The sequence below is a fragment of the Lathamus discolor genome, chromosome 1 (assembly GCF_037157495.1).
Source record: "Lathamus discolor isolate bLatDis1 chromosome 1, bLatDis1.hap1, whole genome shotgun sequence".
Taxonomy (NCBI): Eukaryota; Metazoa; Chordata; class Aves; order Psittaciformes; family Psittacidae; genus Lathamus; species Lathamus discolor.
Window position 1 is genome coordinate 61053385 of NC_088884.1, and position 27054 is coordinate 61080438.

The 27054-nt window shown below is 41.6% G+C and overlaps 1 protein-coding gene across 11 annotated transcripts in view; it reads right to left on the bottom strand.

The window, feature by feature from the left end:
• The window catches only part of PPFIBP1 (PPFIA binding protein 1), a 115478-nt gene that overhangs the window by 20017 nt on the left and 68407 nt on the right, over positions 1 to 27054 (bottom strand). For 6 of the 11 annotated variants that reach the window (XM_065673573.1, XM_065673601.1, XM_065673545.1 and 3 more), the window contains 10 exons: positions 17518 to 17604; positions 16585 to 16698; positions 15900 to 16031; positions 10049 to 10141; positions 7574 to 7688; positions 6271 to 6303; positions 4881 to 4942; positions 4080 to 4164; positions 2284 to 2441; positions 1205 to 1335 (listed from right to left, as the gene is read on the bottom strand). In XM_065673573.1, the coding sequence (XP_065529645.1) occupies positions 1205 to 1335; positions 2284 to 2441; positions 4080 to 4164; positions 4881 to 4942; positions 6271 to 6303; positions 7574 to 7688; positions 10049 to 10141; positions 15900 to 16031; positions 16585 to 16698; positions 17518 to 17604 (1010 nt within the window). The remainder of the gene's footprint in view (positions 1 to 1204; positions 1336 to 2283; positions 2442 to 4079; positions 4165 to 4880; positions 4943 to 6270; positions 6304 to 7573; positions 7689 to 10048; positions 10142 to 15899; positions 16032 to 16584; positions 16699 to 17517; positions 17605 to 27054) is intronic. The other 5 variants (XM_065673637.1, XM_065673619.1, XM_065673629.1 and 2 more) reach the window with 3 other exon arrangements.

Here is a 27054-nt window from a genome sequence, read left to right on the forward strand (position 1 = left end):
CAGTATGGGGAATTTTGCTGCTGGTTAGTGCTTTGTTTGTTTTTTCCCCAAGATGGGACACAGATGAAATCCCCTGCTGGTGATGGCTAGAGCTGCATGAGGCACAGCACAGCAGAAACCAAGCAAAGCTGGTCTACTGCCTAGGGCGCTTTCCTTGACTGGAGCTGGAAAAATCACACATCAACTTGTGCTTGCACTTATTTTTCACAATGAGATTGATGACAGTTTTAACCCAAAAAGATTTCCTTGCCTTTGGATTCTTGGTATTTGATACTCAATCAGATAAAGCCAGGATTTGGACCCAGAAGAAAAAACCCTAGCACAGCCTTTGTCTAGCTGTGAGTCCAGTGCACTTTTTGGTACTTCCTGCAGTGCCAGTCCGCATCTACAGGGACCAGGTTTCCTCACCTGGGCAAGGAGGGTGCAGGCTTAGAAACACTGGAGGAAGCTGAAGGTCACTTCTCACCCAGGAGGCAGCCACAGGGTTCAAGCAGTGGGGGGGGCCTAAAGGTGCCACAGATCAGGCACAGCCATGCATTCCCACCCTGGGCTCCCTGGCACTCTCTGGCTACACATTTCATCTGGCTTTCAAAATCTCAGGCAGGGCTCTCATGAGTGAGTGAAGAAATATCTCTGCATTTCATTGTGCAAAGGACAGCAGCAATAATATCTCTTTCTCTGATCTTTTGAAGTGCCACTTGGGTTTCCTCCTGGGGCTCCAGTAACGCTCAAGGTTAGAGATGGACAGTCCTTTTGCTGCAGTTTTGGCAGTGCCTTACATCAGTCTTTAGCAACTGTAGAAAATGCCTGAATGCAAATCATCAGGAATGAACCTGTGCTAGCACAGCCAACACTATCTCAGCCAGGCCTAGATGATGTAAACCTAGATAAAAATAATGATCTGTGTACTTCGTTATATGAGATCAGTTTTTCTCTCCTTCTGTTCACTTCTTGCAAAGCAGCTGGTATAGAGTCAGAGTGCTGCTACAAGCAAAGCAACCAAACTAATACTTGCTTACTAAAAAAGATTTAATCAATGTACTTCATGAACATAAGCTTAGTTAGCTATAGCTAGTCCAGTGAATGCTAGCCTTGCTTAACTGACTTAATGACTTGTCGGCATAATAACTGACAGAATTTTACTCTCAATAAATGCCCCAGAATATTGGATTTACAATTGAAAAATACATAGAAACAACAATACCTCATTTCACTTGCAGGATCTGGCCTAGGCTGTGTTTTCAGTTTCTCTGCAACAGTTTCTGAGCTCTTTGATGTTGATGAAAAAGAAGGGATTGAAATCTGTAAAATACTGGTGTGGATCTGTAAGGAATTCTAGAAAGAATGAAGAACATGTGTTACACTGGTTTGAGCTGAAATTAAGCAGTCATAAATTAAAAAAGAGTAACAGATAAATTATGAAAAGAAGGATCTGAAATAAGATTTTTAAAAGCAATTACTTTATTGTAATACAGTGATTTTTATTGTAATACAGTGATTGCTTCCAAGTAATAACTTGGAAGATGGCACCAAAGATGAAACATGAATGACTGCACAGATACGCTACAGCACAGACAAAAATCTCACAAGACTTGCAAAATTGCCTGCTAAATCTCTCTCTACCACAGACCCCACGAAGGGTAGCTCTCTTTGCAGGCTTACGCCTGTCCTCAGCTGCACAGAGAATACCAGAAAGCTTCTAAACACTTAATTTAGTTTTCTTCATGTTATATTTCTGCTGTTTAATTAAGTCAAATCCCTGCTCTGACTCAGAGCTTTAAGAGATCTATGGTTTTACTACTGGAAAATGCGACTGTAAAATTTAGAGATTGGACCACAACCTACTTATCATTTAACTGAAAGGATGTAATGGTGATTGCATCCTTTTAAACACGACAAGGTATATTAATTAAGTCCCAACATGTTTACTTGGAGTTCCTGAAAAATTAAATGCAGCTCCTAAAACATTTGATATGAAAAGTAATTCCTGTGTTCTATAGGAAAAGTAGCTTGGGCCCATTCTCCTGACAAATACACCTATTTGCTGTCTCCTGACCACATTTGATGATTAAGAAAAATAAATTTAACTGGACCTAAATGAAACTCCTGAGCAGCTTTCACAAGAAAACTAAATTCTTCAAAAGGATATGGCACATTACTGAAAAGTGTGCAACCCAGAAAGTATCTTTTCAGGAACTTGAGTTTTGGCATCTGCAAAAGGAATCCAGCACAAGCAATGTTTTTAAGGAGTGATGGCATGAAATGAGGAAGAAAAAAGGATACCTCTTCGTGAATATTCACGTTAAATTCATCATGGCTTGGAGATGCTGTGACTGGGGTTGGGGATGGGCTTTTCTCTGGGTCAGTCAGACTTGGTGTGTCCAATAAAGCTGTGGAAACAGACCCCGAATTCAAGAAGTCTTCACCATCACTTTCCTTGCCTGAAGGAAGAGAAGCAGGCTTTACTTGCGGTTACATGATGACCCTCACTCCCATGCATGGTGCAGCCAGCATGCTCACTTATGGGCCAAAAAGGGAAGAGGCTAAGGATTCTTCATTTCTTTCTTAGGACAGACTACAACAGGTAAAAGAAAGTCATTGCTGAATGTCACTTCCCAGTTCAACCACCACAGCACAGCAGGGCTAGAGCAGAGGGAGGACATATATCTGACAGCAAAAATCCCAGGAAATGCCCTCAGGGCATTTAGTGAGATCTGTTTCAACACACTGAATAAGCTTGGAGCAGTTATTTCCTGTGCTATGCTCAGGAATTTCAACTAAATACTTTTTTTTTCTTACTCACTAGGGAAAGACCAAGGGTCAAAGTCTGCCTGAATCTTCAGAGGTCTTTATGGTTTCTTCAAGTTACCCATACAAAAAATGCAGCCTACTGCACAAAAGTCTAACACCAGATTTTAGGTGACTACACTGTTTGCAGACTGCCACTAATTGAGAGCCTCAGTTAAATGCTGTAGCCTGCATCAGCATCTGGCATTCTCTGCTCACAATGAGGAACTTGCTGCTCCTGAACTGCTTCAGTACCACCAAAAGGCTTGGATTTCCACACTTGTCATCAATATCAGAATGCTGACACTGACAAGAAAAAGTTCTGATGCCTTTTTTAACATCCTTCTGTCTTTGAAAGCATAGCACTCCATGAGAGAGTAATTCCTATTCACATTCTTCAATGCTCAAGCAGGGTGTTCTGCCCTCATCTCCACCCTTCCTCTTCCCTCAGTGATAATGTGCTTTCCCAGCCTTACATCAAACTGATGACCACCTCAACATATATCACCCTTGAGGATCAGAAACTCCTGGATCTGGAAACCTCCACCAGTCTTGAAACATATGGAATGGACCATTACACGTGACATATTACAGCGACCATTTCAGCCCCACAGTTAAGCTCATTATCTGATAGCAGAGAAGGGTTTTTTTGGGGTGTGTGTGGAAAAAAGAAGGCAGGAAAATCCAGCTTCATCCCTACTGCAGTAGGGGAGGAGAACTGTTCCACAGCTGCTGCATTTGATGGTGTGCAAAGGCTTCATTACATGCCAAAGATGTGGTGTGTCATCACAACACAGTCCTGGCAGCACATCCACTTTATCACAGACATTTCTGTAGCTCTTGGGCACTGCTATTCCAGGGTGAGCAGCCACTGGGGTGGTGGCTGGCTTGGCTTGTAAGAACATGAATGCTCAGGCACTGCTCTGCTCAGCTACCAGCCCCTCCCCAGGAACACATGCAGGAGGGGAACAGCAATTTTTAGCAGCTGATGTAGTGGCCAGTCCTGAAAGGCATTTCAGAAGGCTATGGAAAAAGCCTGAGAGTTTAGCATATTAAAACTCATTTTACAAGGGGAAAATAAGCAATGTGACAATAATAGTTACTACCACCAGCTAGTAAATCGAACAGCTGCCTGGACAAAAAATGCAATTTACCAGTTCACAGTTGAAGAATTGGCTTTTCTCTGCCTAAGAGATGCCTCCAAAGATAGGAAGCCTAAGAGTCTAACACTACCATAATGCACCTAGAATTTAAATGAGAGCAGAGTTTAATATCTTTTGATTGTACAATACCTTTTTTACCTTGAGCCAGTATCACCATGTCTTGAACTTTCTTGTACCTATTCAGAGATTGCCGAAGCTCTTCTATCTTCCGATCCTAAAATAAAGGAAAGCTGTGACTGTGCTTCTTCCTTCAGCAAACCAAAAATAAGAACTATAAATTCCAGATATTTTTCAGTTCAACTGGTTGTGATACTAAAAGAAATAGGAAGTGTGGATGGGACAGGACTCAGAATCCTGAGAGGCTATGAAATATCAAAACTTGTATTTAGTAAAAACTTAATCTGCTTAATCACCAGAATTGTCCCAGCCTTGAAAGTGGATTTCAGCTCCCTTATTAAGTCAAAGGTGGAATATAATGAATCTGCCATGTACAAAGAAAGCAATAATCAAAGGATTTTGGGCTTTGGTGATCAAAAGAAAACATCCTACAAAAGGCACATGCATATGAATGTGCAAAATGATACATGAAAATAATTTATACTTTACAGAAAGCTCTTTTGGAAACACAGCCTGTGATAGCCCAAGGGACTTGTATGAAGCTCTTTACATTTTCAGAACACGGTATAAATTGCCGTCACACTGAACTGAATGACACAACAGCGTAAGCACTCTGTGCACATGCAAAACAGGTCATAAGTGCCCTATTATAAAGGCACTGTTGTGCTTCTGAATAGAGTGAATCACTGATTCTTAGAAATTTGATTTTTTAATTGGATTGTGACAAGTTCATATGTGAAGATTTTCTTGAGAGATTTCTCTGAGATTTTCTTAGAGATTGAGCTCAGTCTGAAAAAATAACGACTTTGATACCTTCTCTTCATTTGCGGCCATTAGAGATTCTACCGCCTTCTTCATTTTCTGCACCTCTATATCTAAAAGCACAATACAGTTTTCTAAGTCAATTTAAATTAAGACAGTGTAAGAAAATAAGTAAAATAAATAAACAAACCAAAACTAAAAGCAACTCAGTAATAGCTGAAAGTAAATTTACAAACTAAAAGACAAAACATGAGCCACTTAAATTCTATTTTAGATAAAAATATACAGAAGAAAACCCTTTTCTTCAAAACCTTTTTTTCTGACCTTTTTATCAAGGAAATGATAAAATTCAGGAAATTTCCTTACCCACCCTCCAAGCTTTAGGAAAATTGAAAGGTCAAGAATTAAACTACTGCTTGATTTTCATTATGTCCACCTTTCAAATAAGGAAATAATTGCAAAACAAAAAGTCCAAAATACAAAATACAACATTTGGAGTGCAGTAAAACACATCATCATTACAGCAATCAACAAATGCCCCAAACAGCATCTCAAAACCCCACTATACAAAGCAGTAGGATTAATGGATATGATGAAGAAAGCATTGTGCAGCGATGCTTAGTCTTAATTCAGTATGAATGTAGAAATGAGGACAGCACAATGGAATGATACAAGTATTTGCTGTGACGAGCAGTCATGCTAGAATATACATTGTGGTTCAGACTTGGAAAAGGTCCCTAATACAGACGACAGTGTTCTGTGCTTCATCTATAATCCTTATTTACAAGAAGTATAAATACATGGAAACATGTACATTCTAACAAGGTTAGATTTTGGAGGTGTTCTGGACTGGAAATTCAGACAGAATGGAAAGAATCTCCATTTCTGCTAAAAATCTGCCTTGCACAAATGAAGTAAACTTCAAGTTTTGTTACGAGCATAGGCAGGTGGTCAAATCCACAGGCAAGAAAGCATTTTACCTTGCTTAAACTTCCTAAAATTTCTTGGAAAACAAACAGAGTGGGAAGAACATTTTCCTCCTTAATGAAATGCAAGAAGAAAATGAGCTGCCTGGCTGGCTTTCTAGATGAAAGGCATTTAGACATATTGGGCTAAACCAGCAACTGATCCAGTTTCACTCAGTTATGCTAAACGAAAATCTGGTTTATTGGATAGCAACTGCATTTCATTGAGAGGCAACTGTTTTGTGAGTCTCCATGAGACCAAATCTTTATCTATCAGCTTTGCTTGATAAAACTTAGTATTTCAAGTCTGATATATCCATCCTTATTCTGAAATTTTACTGGAAGTGTAACTAAGGGTTATAGATGATTTAACCTAACAATGTTCAGTAAAGCAGTTTTGCAAACACATGCAGAAAGCTATTCTGGAAAGCACTTCTGAAATGCAAATGCTTGTGGAAAGACACCAGAAACCTTACTTTTATCTTTGAGCTTCTTTTTACAATTTTCATCTGTGCAGGAAAATCCATTGGATTTGAAATTAGCATGAAAGTTATGACATTAAATAGCTTTTATGACAATATTGATACTTAGGAGTTCACTATTCATAATGTATTAGTGCAAAAGCAAGCAGTTCAATTTCAACCTGCACTCCCCTCCTGCTAACATTCCTAATGACACAAAACAGTCTCGCTGCTCTCATACACAATTACTTGTCTCAAGGCTATATTTTGCAACTGTATGTTTTCACTTCTAAGGCCTCAGAAAAGACGTATGCAGATAGATTACTCTCAAACCAACACTTGGCAAAAGTGTTACTTGGCAAAAGAGATAGATTAATCTTAAACTATTGGCAAAAGCCAGCAATGTGATAAAGTATGCATTTTGTTCAGAAAGCAAAATTCAGCTAATGAAGCAGATAACCGGTGTTATCTGCAAACGGCATTACTTAATATTGATCCAAGGCGGAAAAGACATGGCCCATCATATGATACTGAGAACTAAACTAAAGCTGAGAACCAAAGGGTAATGGGAGTTCAGTGTACACAGCAGACCCAAGGAAGAAAAGCCCCATTTAAGTATAATGCAATAAAGTCAGACCTTGTTCACATTTAAGTGTTCTTAAAGTATTGCTGAAACCAGATCATTTTATTAAATAAAATGTGACAACCTACACACTGCATTTCTTCCTCAGGTCAGGGGAGGAGTCGAATCACTTGTGGCTTTATTCTTCTAAAAAAATGTACTTTAAAAGCACCATCTTCAAATCAACAATAAATAGGCCTAATCAGTGTACAAATCCAGAACCAGTCCTCAATATCACCTACTGGCTAGGTCCACACTGAAGATTCTCTGGAACACATCATACTTTAGTCTGTAGTACGGCTTTTCCCCTTCCTTACCGGTAAGGGGTGTACAAGCAAAGCCCAGCACAGATACCCACAAAGTTTCCTTCTCAGTGTAATCTTTTTGGGGAACTTGAAATTAGTTTAAAGATTTCTTTGCCAGTAGAAACTGCAATTTTTCAGGCGCCATGTGAGCCATGTAAAGAGCTAACTAGGGATTACTTAGGCTAGTTTAAAGTTGATCAAGAAATTGACAGTAGGTTCAGCAGTTGCGTTGTGAACACCCACTAAATATATTAAAAGAAGTAAACAAGGACAGAAGTTATATAAAAACTGAGGCTTTTATCTGTTATTTCCTATATAACCATTCATGGAAACATGACCTCAGTTGAGGTGACTGAAGAGGACATGGTGACAGATGCTCCCTCCTTCTTACCTCTGTCCAGTATTTCAATTCCTTCTCCTTTCAGTTTGCAAACCAATTTTTCTTGCAACCTTTTCACCTCAGCTTCCTTCTGCTCTAGTTTGTCTTTCAAAGCTAGCAGCTCATCCTGTAACAGACACAGAATCTCTCAGTGACAGCTTCCACAAGCATCTGAGACATTTCCAAAATTCCCTCCTATGAAGCACAGTGGATAGGTCCTCAGCTGATGAAAGGACTGAGGGCCCCCTAACATTTGCACTGGCTGAGGGTACACCCACAAAGCCGACTCTGAACATCACTCCAGAGCAGAGTCTGTAAGATGGCAAAATCAAGGGGGCTATGGTCCAAAAAGTGTCAGTCTCATGGATAACTGAAAAAAGATTTTTGCATCTAAATTTAAGAAAGACAGACTAAAGAAAAAACAAAAACCCAAACCAGTTTTCATATTTATTTAACCTTGCAGAGGCAAAAAAAGCACAGGTGATGAGGCTGAATGCTAAAATTTACAAACGCTTATTTTTGGTACTTATAGGGCATTTCGCATGTTCAAAGCTGGACAATTATGGAACTGTGCTTACACCAGGCTGAGGAGAGTTTCAGAAATAACCACTGCTTCTATGAAAGAAAAATCAATCACAACACCATCAAGCACATAAACACACACTGGAAAGCAGTTCAGACGAAAATGTGGTACCTTTGCCACAGTTTGGGTTTGCTGATCAAGCATTAGGAAAGGAAACTTGGAGTTGAGATTCACGGGAATAAGACAGATGGTGTTTGGGGGAGTTGGGGTGTATTAGATAAATGCTGTCAAATTTTAACTTAGATCTAACCATCTGCACTAGCAAGTGACTGGCACAGATCCATGCATTTAACTTTTTAAAATTCAAGTCAAATCCTACCCAGTTTAGTAACATGTTTCTTTGATGTCCGAGGATATCTTGTGCAACTGCATCATCAAGACAGGACCCTCAGTGCAAATGTACCCAACACTGAAAATTTAATTTGTTCAGTTTGTAAACAAAGCAAAACAAGGCAAGACTCATACTTTTGGCATTTAGAGCTTCTAGCTGACCTTTTAAATCCTTAATTAGAGAAACCAAACTAGAAGACTGTGGCTTGGGTACATCCCTGAGCTTCCCTCAAAAGGTTGGTTGCAGATACATAGTGATGTCTGCATCCCAAATTATGGCCCACACTACCGAATTCCCTTAAATTGTTTCCTGTTTGCTCTAAAGCATCAATAATAATAATAAAAAAAAAAATCAATAAAAAATTGTCAAGAAATCTTCCAGAACAGTGGCTGGGCAATACAATCCTCCAGTGTTCCTGCTTGGTACTGATTTTGATGGGATTTCTGCTGGTGCAGGACTCATGCTTCTCCAAAACAAGACTATCTCATGGTCACTTGAGAAGCTGCTGTTATATCCATAGGCAACTAAAGTTGCATGTGGTTGTTGGTGGGTATTTCTCCCTCTGAATTAAAAACAGAATATGTAAATGTACATGTGGGAGAGGGGACTGTATGAAAGAATCACTACTTTCTTGCCAGTTTTCATGAAAAAATTTTCTCTAAAAAGGTGACGAGTAGCTCTGTTTGAACAATGGACATAAGCTACAGAAGAGGCAATCTTCCTTTGGAAGGGGAATGATTTTAACCCAAGTCTAATTCCATTATGCGTAATCTATGCAAAGTTCACAACACTAAAATCCTCTCCCTGTTTACAGGAAATAGCTACAGAGCTTTCCACATCTAATTGGAAAGGGAACACTGCATATCAACACACAGCAATTAATGAAAACAGCATGACAGCACGATGCAAGACAGGACCTTAAAACGGTGGAACATGAAAGATTCAAAACAGGCCCAATGTTACCCAGTAACTACTACACCTTTAGCATCTGGCTTTTTTGCTCCATCCGCTGCTTTTCATACTGCATCTGACCCACTTTGATTTTCATACTAGAAAGTTTGGCCATTAAAGACTGGTAACAGAGACAGAGGAGTGAGAGAAAACTAAAGATAGAAAAGAGACAAGGCTGAATAGCAAAGAGAAGTTAGACAACTTACAGAAATAGACTGCTAGAATTACTTAGGTGAATGCTTTCTCTTCAGAAATCCCTGATTTTTAGCACGCTTAGGAGAAAATAAATGCTCATCTTTGGCCTCACCTATGGCACACACCTTACATACTGCAACTGGTGACTCTTGTCATATACGAAATAAGAGTCTGAACAGGTAATAAATTTAACTCTTCAACAGCCAGTTGCATGGTAAGTTATTCTTCATAAAAACAATGCCCAGAACTGAAAATCATAGAATGAAATTTGAAAATAACTATTGTTGCTTACATGAGTACCATGAAACCGCTGAGCCTGAGCATGCTCAGGATTTTGCAAGGTGCAGGCAAGGACTGGGGAGAAGAGAGTAAACTTCTAAAGCCTGACTTACACTCATCACTGTTTCTTCCCTTCAGCCTCACTTACTTTGGTCGTTTTCAGTTTTTTCTCATATTGGAGTCTTTCATTGTCCATTTCTCCAACTCTCAACCGCAATTCATTTATTTCCTGGATCAAATCCTGAGTGAGAGGAAAAAAGAAGACCAGAAACAACAAAGTAGTTCAGTAAACAAAACAGAACAATAGCTACCCATTGGCAGGACCATAAAAACACAGCAGCAATAAAAGGCACTCCGTACACAAAGACACACCACCAAAATTCATAGCTAAGTCAAGCAATTCAGAGCTTCTAGGTATCCAGGAACTGTATTTCTCAGTTTCTGTATTATGGAAGAAGAGGGCAGAGAACAAAGGGAGACATAAATTGAAGTTGTGTTCCCTGTGCTGAGGACCAAGAAAGGCCTACAGCCCCTCTCACTGCTCAACTGCTTGGGTGTCTACCACTATAAGTAGGCAATAGAAAAGCTGTCCTTAAAACACAGCAGCCACATCCCCCCTTCTCCAGACTTGCCAGCCATCACCTGCCTTTTCAAAATATGTAGTGATTACAGTGTAAATACATGTTTCTGCCACGCATATGAGCCCTTCTAATGAGGTCTGAGTGGAAGAGCCGTCACTGGTGTCTACAAGCACAATGGCATATGTTTTTAAGCATCAGTGGTGCCACCACATCTGAGCTTTGCAAATTCAACCTGGTTTGGAAGAAACTTGAAGCCACCACTAACTCACATCTGAGCTCTTCAGAATGCCTTGACCTCCTGGTCATCCTCCTTGAGAGACTTACCAGGTCTGGAGGTCAGCCCTGAGTGCCACCAGTTCTACAGCTCCCTTCCTGCCATGGTCAAATGAACACTTGAGTTTGAATGCCCACCAGGGTGCAAAGCACTCTTTCTTCAAACCTCCCTGTCCTCTAGATGGGGAAATGGGATCTTAAGTGGCCAGCTGCAGACCTGCAGGAAGCCTGGGGGACAGCCAGGACAGAGTGTCCCTCCATAAGAAACAACAAACCACAACTTATTAGGAAAATGTTCTTCCTGCTCAGCAGGGAAACACATTAACAGAACACTGCAGCTCTTGCACAACTCAAGAGCTGCCCAGCAAGCTTCTGCCTCATGTATACCTCACTGATCTCTAGTTCATGCCTCTAGTTTACGTATGGACACCAGATTAGTGTTACATTTGTGCGAAGAAAAAAAAGAGGGGGGGGGGGGGGGTGAAGGGGGGGAAATAAGCTCTTCATGCACCTCAGAAAATGTAAGAGGACCTGAACTCCAGTATAACATCTTTTAAACTACCGAGAAGATAGTATGGTACTTAGGTTTGCTACATGGTAAGGCAAATCCTATCCATGTCACACAATACTGTACATTGAGCTATCAACTATAACCACATTTTTTTTTCAGAGCTAATTGCATAATTGAGATTGCTAATTTATAAATTAACAAGCCAGGAGCTGACACGGGTGTTCACGTGTCCCTAGTAATACTGGCCTTCCAGCCTTATGACACATGTTCTGAGCTTACAAGCCTCTGGTTATTAATTTGAGCTTAATGAATCTGATACCAACAGAGCAATGTCTGTATTTCTTTAGCAAAACCCAAGCTCAATTAGCAGAAGCCCAAGGAAAATTAAAATACAGAACATTCTGATCCTATCAGTAATTACCACTGCTAATGTATGACTTTGATTTGAACACACCTGCAATTCCTCACTGATTCTTCAATGTGTGACCTTTGTAAATCTCATCACTCTTCTAAGCATAAACGTACATGGGTGTCAGTCTGCATGACTAGATTAATTGAGCTGTTTCTTATAAACATCAAGTGTTTGAGATCTCTAGCAAAACTATGTTCCTGGGTCTGATGGTTACCCTTGACACTATGCCAATTGATCTGTCTGGGGCTTTTCTCTCCTCAAGCCATCATTTTTGCTTTTGGTAAAATACTGTACAGTTTCCCACAGGTTAAACGGAACTAAAGGTCAGTCCTTACAGCATGCTTTGCCCTAAAAATATTTACTACTGCTCTCTTGCAAGTGTAACATTAACTCATGTTTTAAGTTATCTACAACACTGTAACTGTAAATTACATTCATCCTCATCTTTCTGAGGCAGAGGAGTACATTAAAGATTTACCAGGTTCTGTATACAGACCCACATTAATATAAAAGAGGTGGTCAAGCCTTGCATAAATGAGCAGAGGAAAAAGACAAGGCCCAAACAGGGCTGTCTCCCCTGAATTAATCATAGAATCATAAAATAGTTAGGGGTGAAAAGGACGTTAAGACCATCTAGTTCCAAACCCCCTGTCATGGGCAGGGACACCTCATACTAAATATTTAGCTTTGGGCAAGCTACCAGAGGTAGAGATTGTCAATGGCACTGAGGCTTCTTAAGAAATCCTAACCCTTCCAGTGTATTTAATTTTCCTGCTTGCTGCCCTGAAACATTTATGCTTTTCTTCCACTATTCTCTGTTCAACTGATTTTGACTACAAGCCTTTCACAGCAAAGACTTCATCTTGCCCCCTCTTGCAAAGCCCCAGCAAGGAGATCACAGCATTGTTTGAAACCTGAAGGTGCCAACCATTATAACCTTAAGAGCTTTAGGGACGAGTGTGATGTTTGAGATGTGTATGTCCCCAGGCCACTCTGGGTGTTGTACATGCTTATCAGAATCTGAGACCAGACCAAAAATCCACTGAGTTCCCTGGCTGATTTGGATGAATCAGCAGTACAAGTCATCCACATCATGGCCACTTTGCTTGCATAGCAGCAGCTTTGCTTGCATCTAATACATCTTCTTCAGGCACCCGCAAATGGGTTAAAGTACCTGCCCTGAGAATAACTCATGTTCCTGTCTTAAAACCCTCCAAAATAGGAAAGAGCCACGAAGCGGTCCTTTTCTGATCCAGTCAGGTCTCTCCACACTAACAACCAACAGCTGTTCCTTGCATGGATCCATGAATGGGGCTGATGGGTGGTACATAGAGACACCTATTTCCAAGAGCCTTCTCCTTCCCTGTTCATGTTACTTGTGCTCTTCATAGCAGGCCGAGAAAGGCATAAAAAAGTAATGATAACTTTAAGCTTCAAGGGTCAGAGGCTTCCTTACAGACACTAGGAACACAAACCACATCCGTCATTTTGCTCCACTCAGAAATTCATCTGCACAAAGGAGACTGGTGGTGTTTAAATTATGAAGAATTCCCAATGAGCGAGCCAGTTTACCCTCTGGCTCCTGCTTCAAAGACCATGTCTGGTTATGGAGTCCTCCCTAAATAAACTCCCTTGTACGATATTTTCTTACATAAACTCAGCCTAACTCAGACCACCCGCGCTCCTTCAGGAAAATAATACTGGTGTCTGCTGGGAAAGTGGAAAGACTGGAATGATTTGAAGAACAGAACAATTATAAATCTGTAATTATAAAGTACACAATTAGCTTTGGAAAAGCTGTGTATTTGTGAACATCTAGCCAGTAAAGTCCTTGAGCACAAAAGGAAAAAAAGCATGCACATCTAATAAAGCATCTGTTTTGAGAAAGAATGGTGAATGAGAGAAGTCTACCAACCTGGAATGGGAAGCTGCAATGACAGACATAAGTAAAACCTAGATAATACGAAGGATTTGATCCAAACAGTAATTCTGCAGGAGACAGTAGCTACACAAAAGTTGCTGTAAGATGTCAATGTGTTTTTTTTATTTTCACTTCCCTTTCCCTAAATAAAACCAGAAGCAATATTCATAGTTTTTCTTTTCCATTTTGGGTACAAAATGTCTTCCATTTTGAACACCGCATGTAAATGCCATCGTGTTTTACTGTAGAGTATTTTAAATATTCATTGAAATACTTAGCTCTGCTGAAATAATTGATCATCTACTACTTCAAACAGGAATGTAATTAGATCAACGCTAAATAAAATACTGTGAACAGAGAATAAGTACTGTCTCCAAAATACCTGACAGAGATTTTGCATGGCTGAGACCCATACAACTGATTGGCCATTCATTTTTCCACTTAACAAAACGTAAATTAAGATCTATTATCCCTTTTATAGCGTCAAAGCCTAAGCCTTTTTACAGCTATAAAGTGTTGAAACAAAGAAGAAACAACACAGTAATTTCTATCACACTAAACTATAATCATTCTGGTTTCCAAAGAGAGGGAGGAACATTTTAGTACTAGTTCATTAGTTCTGGCATAAATACCCAGGAGAGATATATATATAGCCCCTAATCATGGTAATTACTTTTAAAATATAATTTAGGTTATCTTATTTTTATCAGAGTCATTAAGCTTATTTCAAGGTATTTCAAAGAGAAAGATCTTCACAGCTGCCATGCAGGTAAACCTGCCCAGAGCCTACAGAGTTGCCAAGCGTGTTGTAGTCCCCACATTGTAACCACCTTCCTGGGAACAGAGGAAGCTCCATGTTTGACTTCTTGGTATGCTGAGCTGTGCTATTAAACTATGGAGAGAATATTGTCTGGGGGGCAAGGAAGGAAGGGAAGGCCCAGCAATTAATCATATTCAGTGAAAATAAGGATAGAACGAGAGGGAGAAAAATCACTCAAAGCCCAATCACTTTTATTACCTGTTTTGGAAAGCACAAGAAACCACAGGGTGTTTACAAATGGAGATGTAGTGGAATCCTTTTCTGAATACACCTGCTCACTGCAATCATTTGGATCAAACATCACTTAAAACCATTTACTGCTGATGTCAACTCATTTATCTATCATTTGGGCTGCTTATGACAGGTGTCAGTATACAGGTAAAGAGAGTTATTTGTTGTTATTCATGAAAGAGCTGAGGAGCACTGTGTTGGCAGAGAGACCTCACAGGAGTTGTGAAAGCAGCCAGCTCTTAAACGCACCTCCTGTGCACTTCTGTGAGTCTGCAGATTACTTCAGACAGGTCCAAAGAAAGCAACTCAAGAGCAAGCCTAATTTTTGCTCTTGTGCTTGCAATACAAGTGAGGAGTGACACTTCATTGGAAAATATGTAGGAAACTGGAACGGAGTTGGTAAACCACTGACTGTAGTGGAAAGGGCAATTTTTGTCTCCTGTAATGACATTACAGCTTCTTTCTTTCTAGAAATGAATGACATCTGGAATATCCACAATATGAACATTGGGCATTTCAGCTGATTTATGAACCCAGAATTGGAGATTTTCTTCTGCTTCCTAGGCAGACTCCAAGGGGTTTCTGATACTGGGTAAGTCACCCTGGCAGCAAAGTTCAGCCTGATTCTTAAATGCTTCCTGGAAAAACTGGGTTTGCCCACCTGCTTTGAGGCTTTCTGGCTTCAAACACAAGCTAGGTTCAGCTACAGAGATCTGCAGTGCACAAAGTGCAAATGCCTGAAGGCAAATGCTGCCAGGGATGGTAGCTCCACCTGGCACTGTACACTGCTGGACTCTTGGTTGTGGGCTTCTGTAAGGCTGGAGTTTGAAGTGAGGCTTCAAAAAGACCTCACACTAAATCACCCCATTCTCTCTGTTACCAAAACCAAAAGTTTTGTCTTTTAGTGTGCTGTGCCTGTGCATGTGCATGCCTTCTGTACTTGCAATGGGTTTCAGCATTTGCCTCAAACATGCTTTACTAAGAAGATGACAGTTTCAAGTTGTGACAGGAAACCGCAGTATGTTCATGATTTTATTTAAATCCATCCTAAATGGCATTCCTCCTAAGATCTGGTGGCAAGAATCAAAAACTGGTTTGGGAAATCCTTCTTTGTAAAACCAGAGTTTACCAAAGAGGACACTTTTTTATTTGATGAGATACATGTTTTAATCTTAAGGATGAGTTCCCCTCCTGCCTGGCAGGACAAAAAAAAAATCCCAGGAAACTTTATTCATTTCGGTTTTACTCACCTCTGTGTCTCTGAATCTGTCTTCATAGTCCAATCTATCCTTCTCTACAGATGTAAGCTTTAACTTCAGAGTGGAAATCTCTGCCATAAGATCCAGCTTCTGAGTTTCAAGGGATGTTCTGCTTAAAAGCTCCTGATTCAAGATAAAGAGGAAGAGAACAGAATTATATACCCAAAGGGAAGAAATCAGGAATTTATTTCTGCAGCTGAAGGCCTCTTTCATGGGGAAAAGCATCACCCTCTTCCTTGCACTTATCTGAAGCCCTGGGACACAGCTATTATCCATCTGGCGTACTGCAGGCACCCAGAATGCATCTGAATTGCAGGGGCACTACCATGGGGTGCCTGCCAGGATGGGAAAAAAAACTTGTCTGTCATTACAGTTGCTCTGAGCAGCAAGGAGCTTAGAGGGGAATCCACCCATCCTGCCAGAGGGTTTAATCCAAGTCTCTTTGAAGTTCAGTGAGGAAAGGCTCAAAGAAGAGCAGAACCGGATTCCTACAGTATAAAGCAGCACTGACATTACCACATACAAAGACTATAAAACAAATATGGTAGAAAATTACCACTTAGTTAGGAGACATCAAGGAGTACAACACCTTGAAGTGCACTGCTCTCACTGAAGCAAAATCCTGTTCATTAAGACAGAACGAAGACAGCAAGATAGACGTGGGGCTGTGAAATACCTGCTGCAGCATCTCTTCCGTTGCATTCAGCTTTTCCCTGTGCTCCTCCAGACAGAACTCCAGATCCCGAATCTTTTCTCCTTGGGCCTCCACCTGGTCTGTAAGCACACTTACCTGCATAATGGAGAAAAAGGCATGCACGTTTAGTACCTTGCGCCCATGTCATATGTGTCACCTGAAGAACTGTATGTGAGTAGCAGCGCTGGTTAGGCCAAAGATTAAACGGGACCATGGGGGAGGAGGAGCAGCAGCACAGCAAAGCAGCATGGCAAAGGTGACAGGAAAGGAGGGAAAGCTCTCCCCTCATGTTTACTGGTATTTCAAACACAGTTCTGGCAGACACATTACAATTCTGTATCCCCCCTCCCGACTTGTCCGGAAGTTTTCACAAGGGATGGCTGCTGCATCTCACAGCCAACAATTATGCCTTTGCTGTGACAATACATTGACTGAAAACCCACTAGCTCCTACCTTAATAACCGAATAACTAAACCTCACTGCATGTAATTTATTCTCCTTTCCAAGTGATTGTACACAGTGTACCATAGCATACAGCTTCTCCTCTTCTGAACAAAAGCAAAAGAGGTTAAAACACATGGAACGAGCCCAGGGAAGACCAAGACAACACCTTTGAGACTGCAGACCAATTCGCATTTTGCCACATGAATATAAAGAAGGCGGTTGCTCTGCAGACCTGCTCAGCTGACAAGATTCAAGAAGAATTCAGATATACATAAAGAAAGGCCTTAAATTTTTTCACGCAATCTAAATTCACACCTATTCCTAATCACAGCTAACTCAGGTATCAGCAAGTTTTCTGGACACTGTCCAAGACAACACAACTGCCAGTAAGTCCTAAGAGGTTTTATCACATACTATTAAGAAGTCTCATGAATGCAAGAGCAGAAAAAAATAATCTATGTGACTACTCACTTGCAGAACAAGAGATTCCTTATCATTCTCCAGACGAGCCAGCCTTTCTTGATATACATCTCCATTCCCAGATATGTGTCCATTAGTCTGAAAAAGACAGCAAATATTGTGTAGTCAGCTATCATACCAGAAGTGTTATTTGGTGCTATCAACAGACTTCAGGAGTATTTTCAGTCTGTAGCGTTCAGGAACAGATTTAAACCATTCTCAGTCCCCCACAGGGTTACAAATCAAGTAAACTGTCAACAAAGGATAGATGACCACCATCCAGGACAAGAATTGTTCAAGCCTTAAACATAAGAAAGAACCTTCTGGTGACCCAATTCTGCAAATTTCCCTTACTGTGCATTCAGCATTTTATTAACAAAATTTGTGCTCAATGACGTACCCGGCTAAGGCAGACTTACAGAGAGACAAACACTCTGAGACATGCAGCAAGTGAAAAAAAATCAAAGTACAATATACAAAACGTGCATTATGCTTTCTGCGAGTCAAACACACAGTAAGAGACATCATTTTACATCAGGCACATTTTACTGGGTATGGGTGAATGTCTGCACTCTAAACACATCTCTTTGTAAAGCTCCCTGAGGCTAAAGAGAAACAAGAATACATGTTAATGCTATCAGAGAATTCAGAGGAATCAGCAACTTTCTTCATAATAACTTCAATACCCTTGAGAAGCGAGAAGGATTTTCACTCTATCCATATTCAACGCTGTCTTCAAAGCACTTCGTGATGGGCGCCACAATCAGATCTCCGCTCAGAAAAGAAATTCTTGTTCCCATCATTGCATAAATTGCTTAGAGGAGTCTGAGAAGCTGCTCTGAAATCCAGTGTGCTTCAGCAGAGGCTCCCACTGACGTTGAGGGGCCTTGATATCCTTCTGAATATATGATTAAAAGAAACCATGTGACTGATCCTTGTGCCCTGCCTTAAGAGGCCACCACCACTTAGGAGCTGTAAGCCTTGGGCTCCTGCTTTGAATCTCTCTTTCAAGCAGCTCATTTCCCCTGATCGCAGAGGGTGCCTCAGGAAACCTTCCAGCTAAAACTGTGCTTCTAAGTTACATGTCTGACCTTGAGGGGTGGGAGAAACTGCCTCATCTGAAGTTGAAAGAATGAAACTCCCACCAGCACCACTCAGAAAGTAGACATGAAGCAAACAGAAGCAGATACAACGTATTTGGCCTCAGCCGCTCAAGAAATTGGGCTTTGTCCTGGGAGCTTTTAAATCAGTATGCAGCAGCAAACGTCTCCCCAAAGCATACATGTGTAACTTTGTAAAAGTGACCTGAAATTCACAGAGCTACAGCAGACTATGGAAGTATGCTCTCTAGTGATTTGTACCGATACCTCATATCATACTGATATCCTGTATCTGACTTCTTTAGCAGTAAATTACTAGGCCTTCTGACCATCCAGACACTAAGCACCAAGGCACAAACACTCTGCATTTCTGAATTTGCCTTTTCCCCTGGCATCTAAAAGAATTTACTCATGCCATAGAATTTCCATTCAAGACCGGTGAGATCTAACACCTTAATTTAGGCGAAAGAAGTCGAACAGCTTCCAACATAAACTGGTTAGCTGCTCTACTAGCAGATTACGCTTGAAATTTTGTAACCTGACTTGTATGTGAAATACAAAGTCCAAGACTTTTGTACACTTCACTATTCTGTAGCTCCCTTCTTATTTAAAATCCTCCAGTACACCTCAGGCACTACTCAATCTCCGTAAGGACAAGCGTCCGTATTTTGTAATATACAACACACTTATCAATGGAGTGGGGGTGTGTCTGATGAGGAAAGTGATATTCATCCCCCAGCGAAAGCCTAGGTGCAAGGACACGGGGGCTAAAATGAAAGTCCTTATCAAAACACAGATTCAACTCCCTGCCTCCCAACCACCACAGCAGCAGCCTAACCATTGACCCTCCTGAAACCTCTAGTCAGTGTAAGCAGACACAAATTAACTACAACCAAATACTGCATGAAGAAAATATGGGGAGGTAAGTATTGGTTTCACACTACGATGAAAATGTCTTTACGATGCTGTGAAAACCAACGAGGTGTTAAAGCAGAATGTTAGTCATTGTGCATAGCATCTTGCCAGACACCTTTGTTGTTAAACTGTTCACATTTCTCAAAAGAAAAAAAAAACCCTGTTTTGCTAAAGCACATCATACTTGGCTTTGAAACAGAAGCATTTAGAGAGTGTGAGTTCAGGCTGCAGCTGCACAATGTCATAAGAAAGAGGAGGGAGGTAATGGGAACCCCAAACAGGACTGGAGTAAGGGTTATCTTCCACAAGACCAAATACAAAGATGTCTTTGCTGGCTGTTGCCAGAAATACATTGTAAAATCTGCATAAAAACAGACCCCCTGTAATACACCAAAACCAGAAAACTTTGTGTACAACACAACAGCAGTTCACTTTTTTTGCCTGAAATACTGGAACTTCTGCATAATACCTGGGACTAACTCTTCATTGTATGTATGAAAAGGCAAGAAAGTCACCGACTTTGGTTTCAGTGGGGAAGAAGATAAGAGTCGGAGAAAGGAAAACCCTGAAAAGCCATGGCAGCTCTTTCACAGAGCAGCTGCCCCAGCAACCTCCTATGGTAGTGTAGACACCAGAGACCTGCAGACAATGGCCATACAATGCCTTCCTGCATCTCCTCTCTGCACTGTCTTCAAAGGTAAAAAGTTGATGCCTGGCAGGATTTTCTTCCCAGACAGATGATGAAGAGAGGAGAAGAAACAGGGGCAGGACTGAAGAGAAATGGAGACGGAAGTGCCCAAACACCAGATATGGGAAAGTAGTGCAGAAAGAAAGGGGGTGGATGGAGGTCCAATGGGGACGAACAGGCTGCAGGGAGGTTTGAAAGATGCCAGGAGATATGGAAAAACTTTTTTTGTGGAAAAGCTGTGTGAGCAATATTTGGTGTGTCCTTCAGGAGGAGTTTCTCCCCACCTGGGGACCTGCAGCCTCCCCTGGGACTACATCTGGCCACTACTCACCCTGCAAAGCTTGGACAAAAGAAAGAAAAAGAAACAAAAAAAGAGGAAAAAACAGGAAAGTAAGTATCTGATTCAACAGCAACCACGAGCACATTTGCAGCATTTGGTAGCTCTGGATCAAATTTGTATCATCAAAGTCAATACAGGATTAACACAGTTTACTAGCTGTGTAAGACAAGCTTTGTTATTTTCCAAAGAAGGCTCTTTTTCATCAGCAATTTAAAATCTATCTTCAATTAAGTGGTCAGATTTTGCATATGTTTTCAATTTAGGGATTAACTGCAAAACACTCTATGGAAAGAAAGTGCAGATTTAGCAATACCAATCTTAATCCTAAAAACAAAAGAACAGTTGTCACGATGCCACAGAGGCTTCACAAAAGCTTGAGGTTAAGCATTTACTTAAAATGCCTTATAAGATCAGACCAAGTGCACTTAAAACTGCTGCAAGATCAATCCACAGTGAATCTGTTAAACACGTGTGTAACCATGTAAGTGTAAAAAGCCACACTGCTCTGGAGGGAATTATTCCTGTGATAAGTAGATGCATCACCAAACTTTCACAGCTTGCCTGCCCTCAGTCTTTAATCCCTTTTCCATGGAAGTGAGTTAGCATTCCAAACCGCAATAAAGTTTCTAATAGCTGCAGTTTTAAACATCCTGATATTAATAATAATATTTGCTTCCTCTCAATTGCTGAATTCTCCTTTAAACATAAGACTTTTTTTTAGCCTTCTGCAGCTGATACCCTCATTTCCCTTAATTTTCTCTTCTGCTTTCCAGACAAAATAGGCAGCACAAATCACACAGTTTTTGCTGTAAAAGCAATCTGATTTGCATAGAAGGAGCTGCTACTCCACAGCATGATTTTCTTGCGTGGCAGATTGTGCTTACTGTTTCGACCACCACAGTCCAGTCAACAGTTGGGCATGTGAGCTGTCCCTGACATCTTTCCTGACCATCTGGAGTTAATTTAGAGCTCATCAACATGCTTATGCTGTTCAGATCATTATAATACACATTACCTACGCTTAGTTAAGCACAGCTACCGCTGTTCTACTTGTTCACTCAGTTTAGGAGTCCCTTGCAAGGGAACTCCCTCCACCCTCAGCTACCTCAACATCACTTGGAGCAGATTAGACCCTCCAGGTTTTCCTAACAAAGTATTCACCACTGTTTCCCCTGTCATACAGGACCCTGACAGCTTTACCCTCCGTAAGTACTGATTTCATCCCAAATTCATACTGGTCAAATCTGTCTGAAAACAACATATACTAGTGTTCAACCAGTTTGTGTGGGAGCCTACTGCTGTCCTCCTAAACCAGCATTCTCCTGCACTTCATGCCTCCCTACTCATCATACTGAATATCTGCAGCCTGCTTTACAGGCTCCAGCAGCAGGCAGGCAAACATGCTGCTAAGCTTTTCCTGAAGTTTACAGATTAGTTCCTCCTTAGAGAATGAGCAAGGAAAAACAACAACACAACAAAGAACCAACACGAACCCACGCAGTATATTTTGAAGACTTCACTACAGTAAAAGTGAATTCTGAAAGAAAACCAGCTTAAGACAGACCTTCACTCTGAGCAATTTACCTGAAACATTTTCTAATTATAATTAACACAGCTGTTGAATAGGAAAGATGCAACCGTTTTAAAACATTCAGTTTCTTCAACAGCAGCTCAGCTGCTATCCAGTGGAAGAAAAAAGATGAAATGCTTATCCCCCACCAGCATTGCTCAGCTGTGGCTTGTCACTCGGAGAAATGCAAGAGCCAGAACAAACACAGATAGCCTTACCTTATTTAGCCAGACACAGTGCCCATGAATGTCCCAGCTATACTCCATGCTGGTCATGACTATCTTCATGCATTCAAGGACGCAAGTGACTGTGGCAGGCAGCCGAGGCTGAAAGCTGCAGCCCCAGTACTGCAGGCGCCTGCTGAGCTGAGTGGCACTGTCAGGGCTCCTCTGAACCAAGACAGAGAGGTTAAGTGAGGCAGGTTGCCTCGCCTAACCAAGGATGGAGGCGAACAGTGCAGCAGAGCGGGAGATGTGGGAAGCAGAGCAGTGAAGGAGGAGCAAACAGCTCCTCTGGGGAATTAACACATCAAAGCCCAGGAAGATCAACCCTTTTTCCGACTTCAGCCTGCTGCCGGGATCCCAGCTCACAAAGGCCAGGCAGCAAGGCAGAGGAAGATACAGGCAGTGGGCACAGAGCTGTGCAAACCTGACTGGGAGCAAGGACAGCCCCACGCAGGTGGCAGATGGCCATCTCCACCCTTGCTCCTTGCTGAACAGCACAACCGCCTCCTATGCACCCTCCTGATCCTGTGGAAATCATCTAGCCCAAACACACATGAGGAAGAGTGATTCTGATACCTTTGCCTAATTACACAGTAAACATGGAGGGATTTTTCTTTTCTTGATGGGCTTTTAATTGTAAAAGCCAAAAGAACACATGTAATTTCCTTGTATGTGCCAAGAAAAAGAGGAACGAAAAGGTTGACTCCACTGTCCCAGGTCTCACAAGTGGCTTGTCTCAAGTTTATGTCATACATACAAATGACATAAAACACAACAGTAACAACCAATCTCTGCCCTCACTTTTAACTTCCAGTTTACCCAGTAACAGCAGCAACATAACAGATCCTTAGCATTTCTGACCATAGAGCCTAGCTCTGTGAGTCCTGTGATCATCTCAAAACCCACAGCTTTTATTATTAGAAAGACATATTGAGAACTACAGTTGATAGCTAAAAATCTCAAAAAACATGCATACTGAATAAATCAGACCAAAAAGGCAGAGCAGAAGCTGTGTGTTTTTAAGCCAGGCTGATGTATTTTGAATTGGGAATGGTGATTTTCAATGGCTCTACCATCAGGGCTGCCCTATGCTCCAGTGCAGGACAGCATGGGCTGTTCTTACTGCCGATGAACTCATCCATGATGCATGAAGATGCCACACCAGGACATGCTATAAATGAGCCCATATTACCTTCCAGTGTTAAAAACACACCAGTCTGGACGATCACCTTTAGCAAGAAGCAGGGTCCTGTGTTTCAAGAACTTTGAGAGGTAGATTTCTCACGAACAAAAAGTCTGCGAGGCAGTTTATGATGACAGACTGAAACGGTATCACAAGGCTCCTTCCATATTGCAGCTTGAGGAAGGATCTCAAAAGGGTGTTTAGTGGTAAATGCCTATGTGCCACACATTACCATAGGACCTTTCGTTAGCTAAACTCAACATAAGCAAAGGCTGAGCCACATGAATGCATTGTACACCCACACTAAGACAATCAAACTTTGAAGACAAGATTTTTCCATTAATAAGAAATATGAGATGGTTTCTGGCTAGCCAAACCGCTTCCTCCACTTGGGAATCACCCTGTTGTCCAAATAGGCCAACATACCTCTGTAAGATTACAAGCTATGTTTATCTAGCCAGGAAAATTTCTCTCTGAAATCTAATATCCTTATATTAACCCTCAATACTGCCAGCCACTCTCTGAAAGAACCAACTTGTTGAAGAAGTGTCAAAATCTGAGGCCTGCCTGTGAGACGACAGATCTGCTGTTCACAGCAGCAACACTCTTGCTTGCACAAGCCACTGTTGGTACCACAGCTCAAATTATCTATCTGTTGTGATCTCTGGATGAGCTGAAAATGTTCTTTAAGAAACCTTTGGAGGCCATTTGTTTTGCTTTAATGATCTTACAGTTATCAGAAATTCACTTCTGGAGTGAAAAAAACACCCATATATATAGACATTCAAATTCAGAAAGACAATTCCAAAGCTAAAGCCACACTTGTACTTGCTGTGGACTTTAAAGTATTATTCTGGCTCCTTCATTCCAGGAGCACATACTATAAAGAAGGTACACAAAGGGACACAGATACTCAAGTTCTGATCAGGAGCTTGGGGAAGCTAGCTCTGAGGTGTGGGAGGAGACTGTCCACCCACCTCTACATTTCACTCTCCTTTTTAACAAGACGCAGTTGGTTTCTTCTTTCTGAGAAGGTCGTTGCATAAGGTGTATTTAAAAACAACAAACCAAAACCAGACCAAAAATCAACACCTGCAAAAGCACAAAAATCCTCACTGTCAAGAAAATAATAACCAGAAAGACAACTGTCTCCTGTTTGTTTCAACTGAAAAAAACTGAACAACATTCATGACTGGAAGAGAATAATTTTTAATTCTGAGAATAATTTTTCAAGAGATGGATCTATCAGCTTCCAGCTGGACACAACAAGGCTGCCTCGGTCTTGCAAAAGGCAAGAGTTTAATTTAAAATGGTCTTGTTCCTGGTGATGATGTTATAGGTTACTCACATGCTGTCTATATTCAAGCAAGCAGCTCCATTTTCACAGGGTACAGCACAACAGAATGCATTAAACATTTCTGTTGACCACATAGCAGCCTTCCAGTACCTGAAGGGGGCCTATAGGGATGCTGGGGAGGGACTCTTTGTCAGGGACTGTAGTGACAGGACAAGGAGTAATGGGTTAAAACTGAAACAGGGGAAGTTTAGATTGGATATAAGGAGGAAATTCTTTCCTGTTAGGGTGGTGAGACACTGGAATCGGTTGCCCAGGGAGGTTGTGAGTGCTCCATCCCTGGCAGTGTTCAAGGCCAGGTTGGATGAAGCCTTGTGTTGGATGGTTTAGTGAGAGGTGTCCCTGTCCGTGGCAGGGGGGTTGGAACTAGATGATCTTGAGGTCCTTTCCAACCCTAACCATTCTATGATTCTATGACCAGGAAAAATCTGAAAAAAACTCCAAAATTTCGGAATAGTTATAGTCTGGCTATGGATTTCAGGTCTGGAATCCAGTGAAAGCACACAGTTCCAACACGTCTGAACTTAGAAAAGGTCTCAGTCTCTTTCCAGACTTTGAACAAATGGGCTCATTTGTAATTTTAACCATGACATTCACCTGCCCTCCATTTGCATATGGAGACGTGAGCAGGGTTTCAGCAACACAGAGATCAGTTCTGAGCTGCAGATGGACAGCTAGAAATGACGTGTTCTAGTTAAACTGGCTTGTCTGTGCAGCAGAAAGCTGCATGTGCAACTCCTCTGAACTTCCCCTGGGGACCATCCGATGGATTCTCTTGGCAGAGCTCTGCCAGATGTCCGGGCACTGTACATGCACTCTGGTGTCACGTGGCCATCTGGCATCCACTAGTTAAAAACAGCATGAGGAATTTTAACTTGTTGGCCCTTTCTGAGTGCTTGCATAGGCTTCTTGAACACACCGAGAGGAGCAGAAAGGAAGCGGTCACTAAGATGTGGTACAGGGACATGAGGCAGCCAATTCTGGCATGGCAAAACTGAATGCTGTGCTCCATCTTACAGAAGTGAGGCAAGTCTGGGAGGCTGCTGTCAGACCCTTTTCCCAAATAGGCCATCATCGGTTTCCCTGCCAGGGCCAGAAGAGGATTTTTCTCTTGTGACACACTATTTGGCAGAAGCAAACACTATTTTTGTTTTCCTCTGAGACACGAGAGACTTGCTTACAGCTTTGGATGGGATGTCATGCACTGGTTCCAGCAGCTTGGAATAGCCCAGTTGGATACTTCATGTGTGGAGGATTAAATCAATCTCAAACTAAGGTATCTGCCCTTCCTCGGTAAGGGTGGACAGAACTGCAGAAAAGCAGGCGATAACTGGTGACACCTGCAAATCCCATGCTTGTAGCACAGTACAAAGTGTAACGTTCAGTCTTTCACATTAGGGGCTTTGACGATTCCAGAGTACAGGCGAGTAATTTGAGGTGGACTGGGGAGAAGCATAGATGGAATAGCTATTTTTTGCAATCATTTGTACAAGCCCTGCACATCCTTTCCAGCTCTCAGGAGGCACTAAGCTGAATGGCACAACAGAGCCCTTCTTCTCCCAGATTTAGCCCATGGCTGCAATGAAAACCATTACTGTCTTGCTGCCAACAGTGATCACATGGATCTGAAGGACCTAATTCCAGATACCAACGGCCAGACACCCCTAAATCACACATTTGCCATCACAAGGGGCAATGACTGGCCTTCACCTCATTAATCTCCACAGGCACTGCAGCCTCCAGCTGCAGAATAACATGTGGCGGATCAGCATCACTAAGCATGGACTACTGATGTCTATGCACATCACAGGGAGCATTTAATTTTCCAAGGCTGTTTATTTGGCATATGAACTTTTTTTATTTATAAAGGCCATACTTGCATGAAACCTGTTATGTCCCTCGTTTTCTGCTCCATGCAGAGCAGAGACTAGTTACAGCGATGTTCATTGCTGTACATTACACAGGAAGGAAGCGCTGATGTTAGCAGGAACTCTGCGTGTTTTAAAGATCTGACTTGAATGTCACTCCTGTCTCCTCCTCCTGATCTCAGAGTTGGCTGCCATGCTTTGACAGCGGGGGCGAGATCCAAATCCTACTGGAAGCAGTGGGAAAGCTCCCACGTGCTTCATTAAGTTCCAGGCATTTTCAAACGAGTAGTTCAAAGCAAAAGAGGAA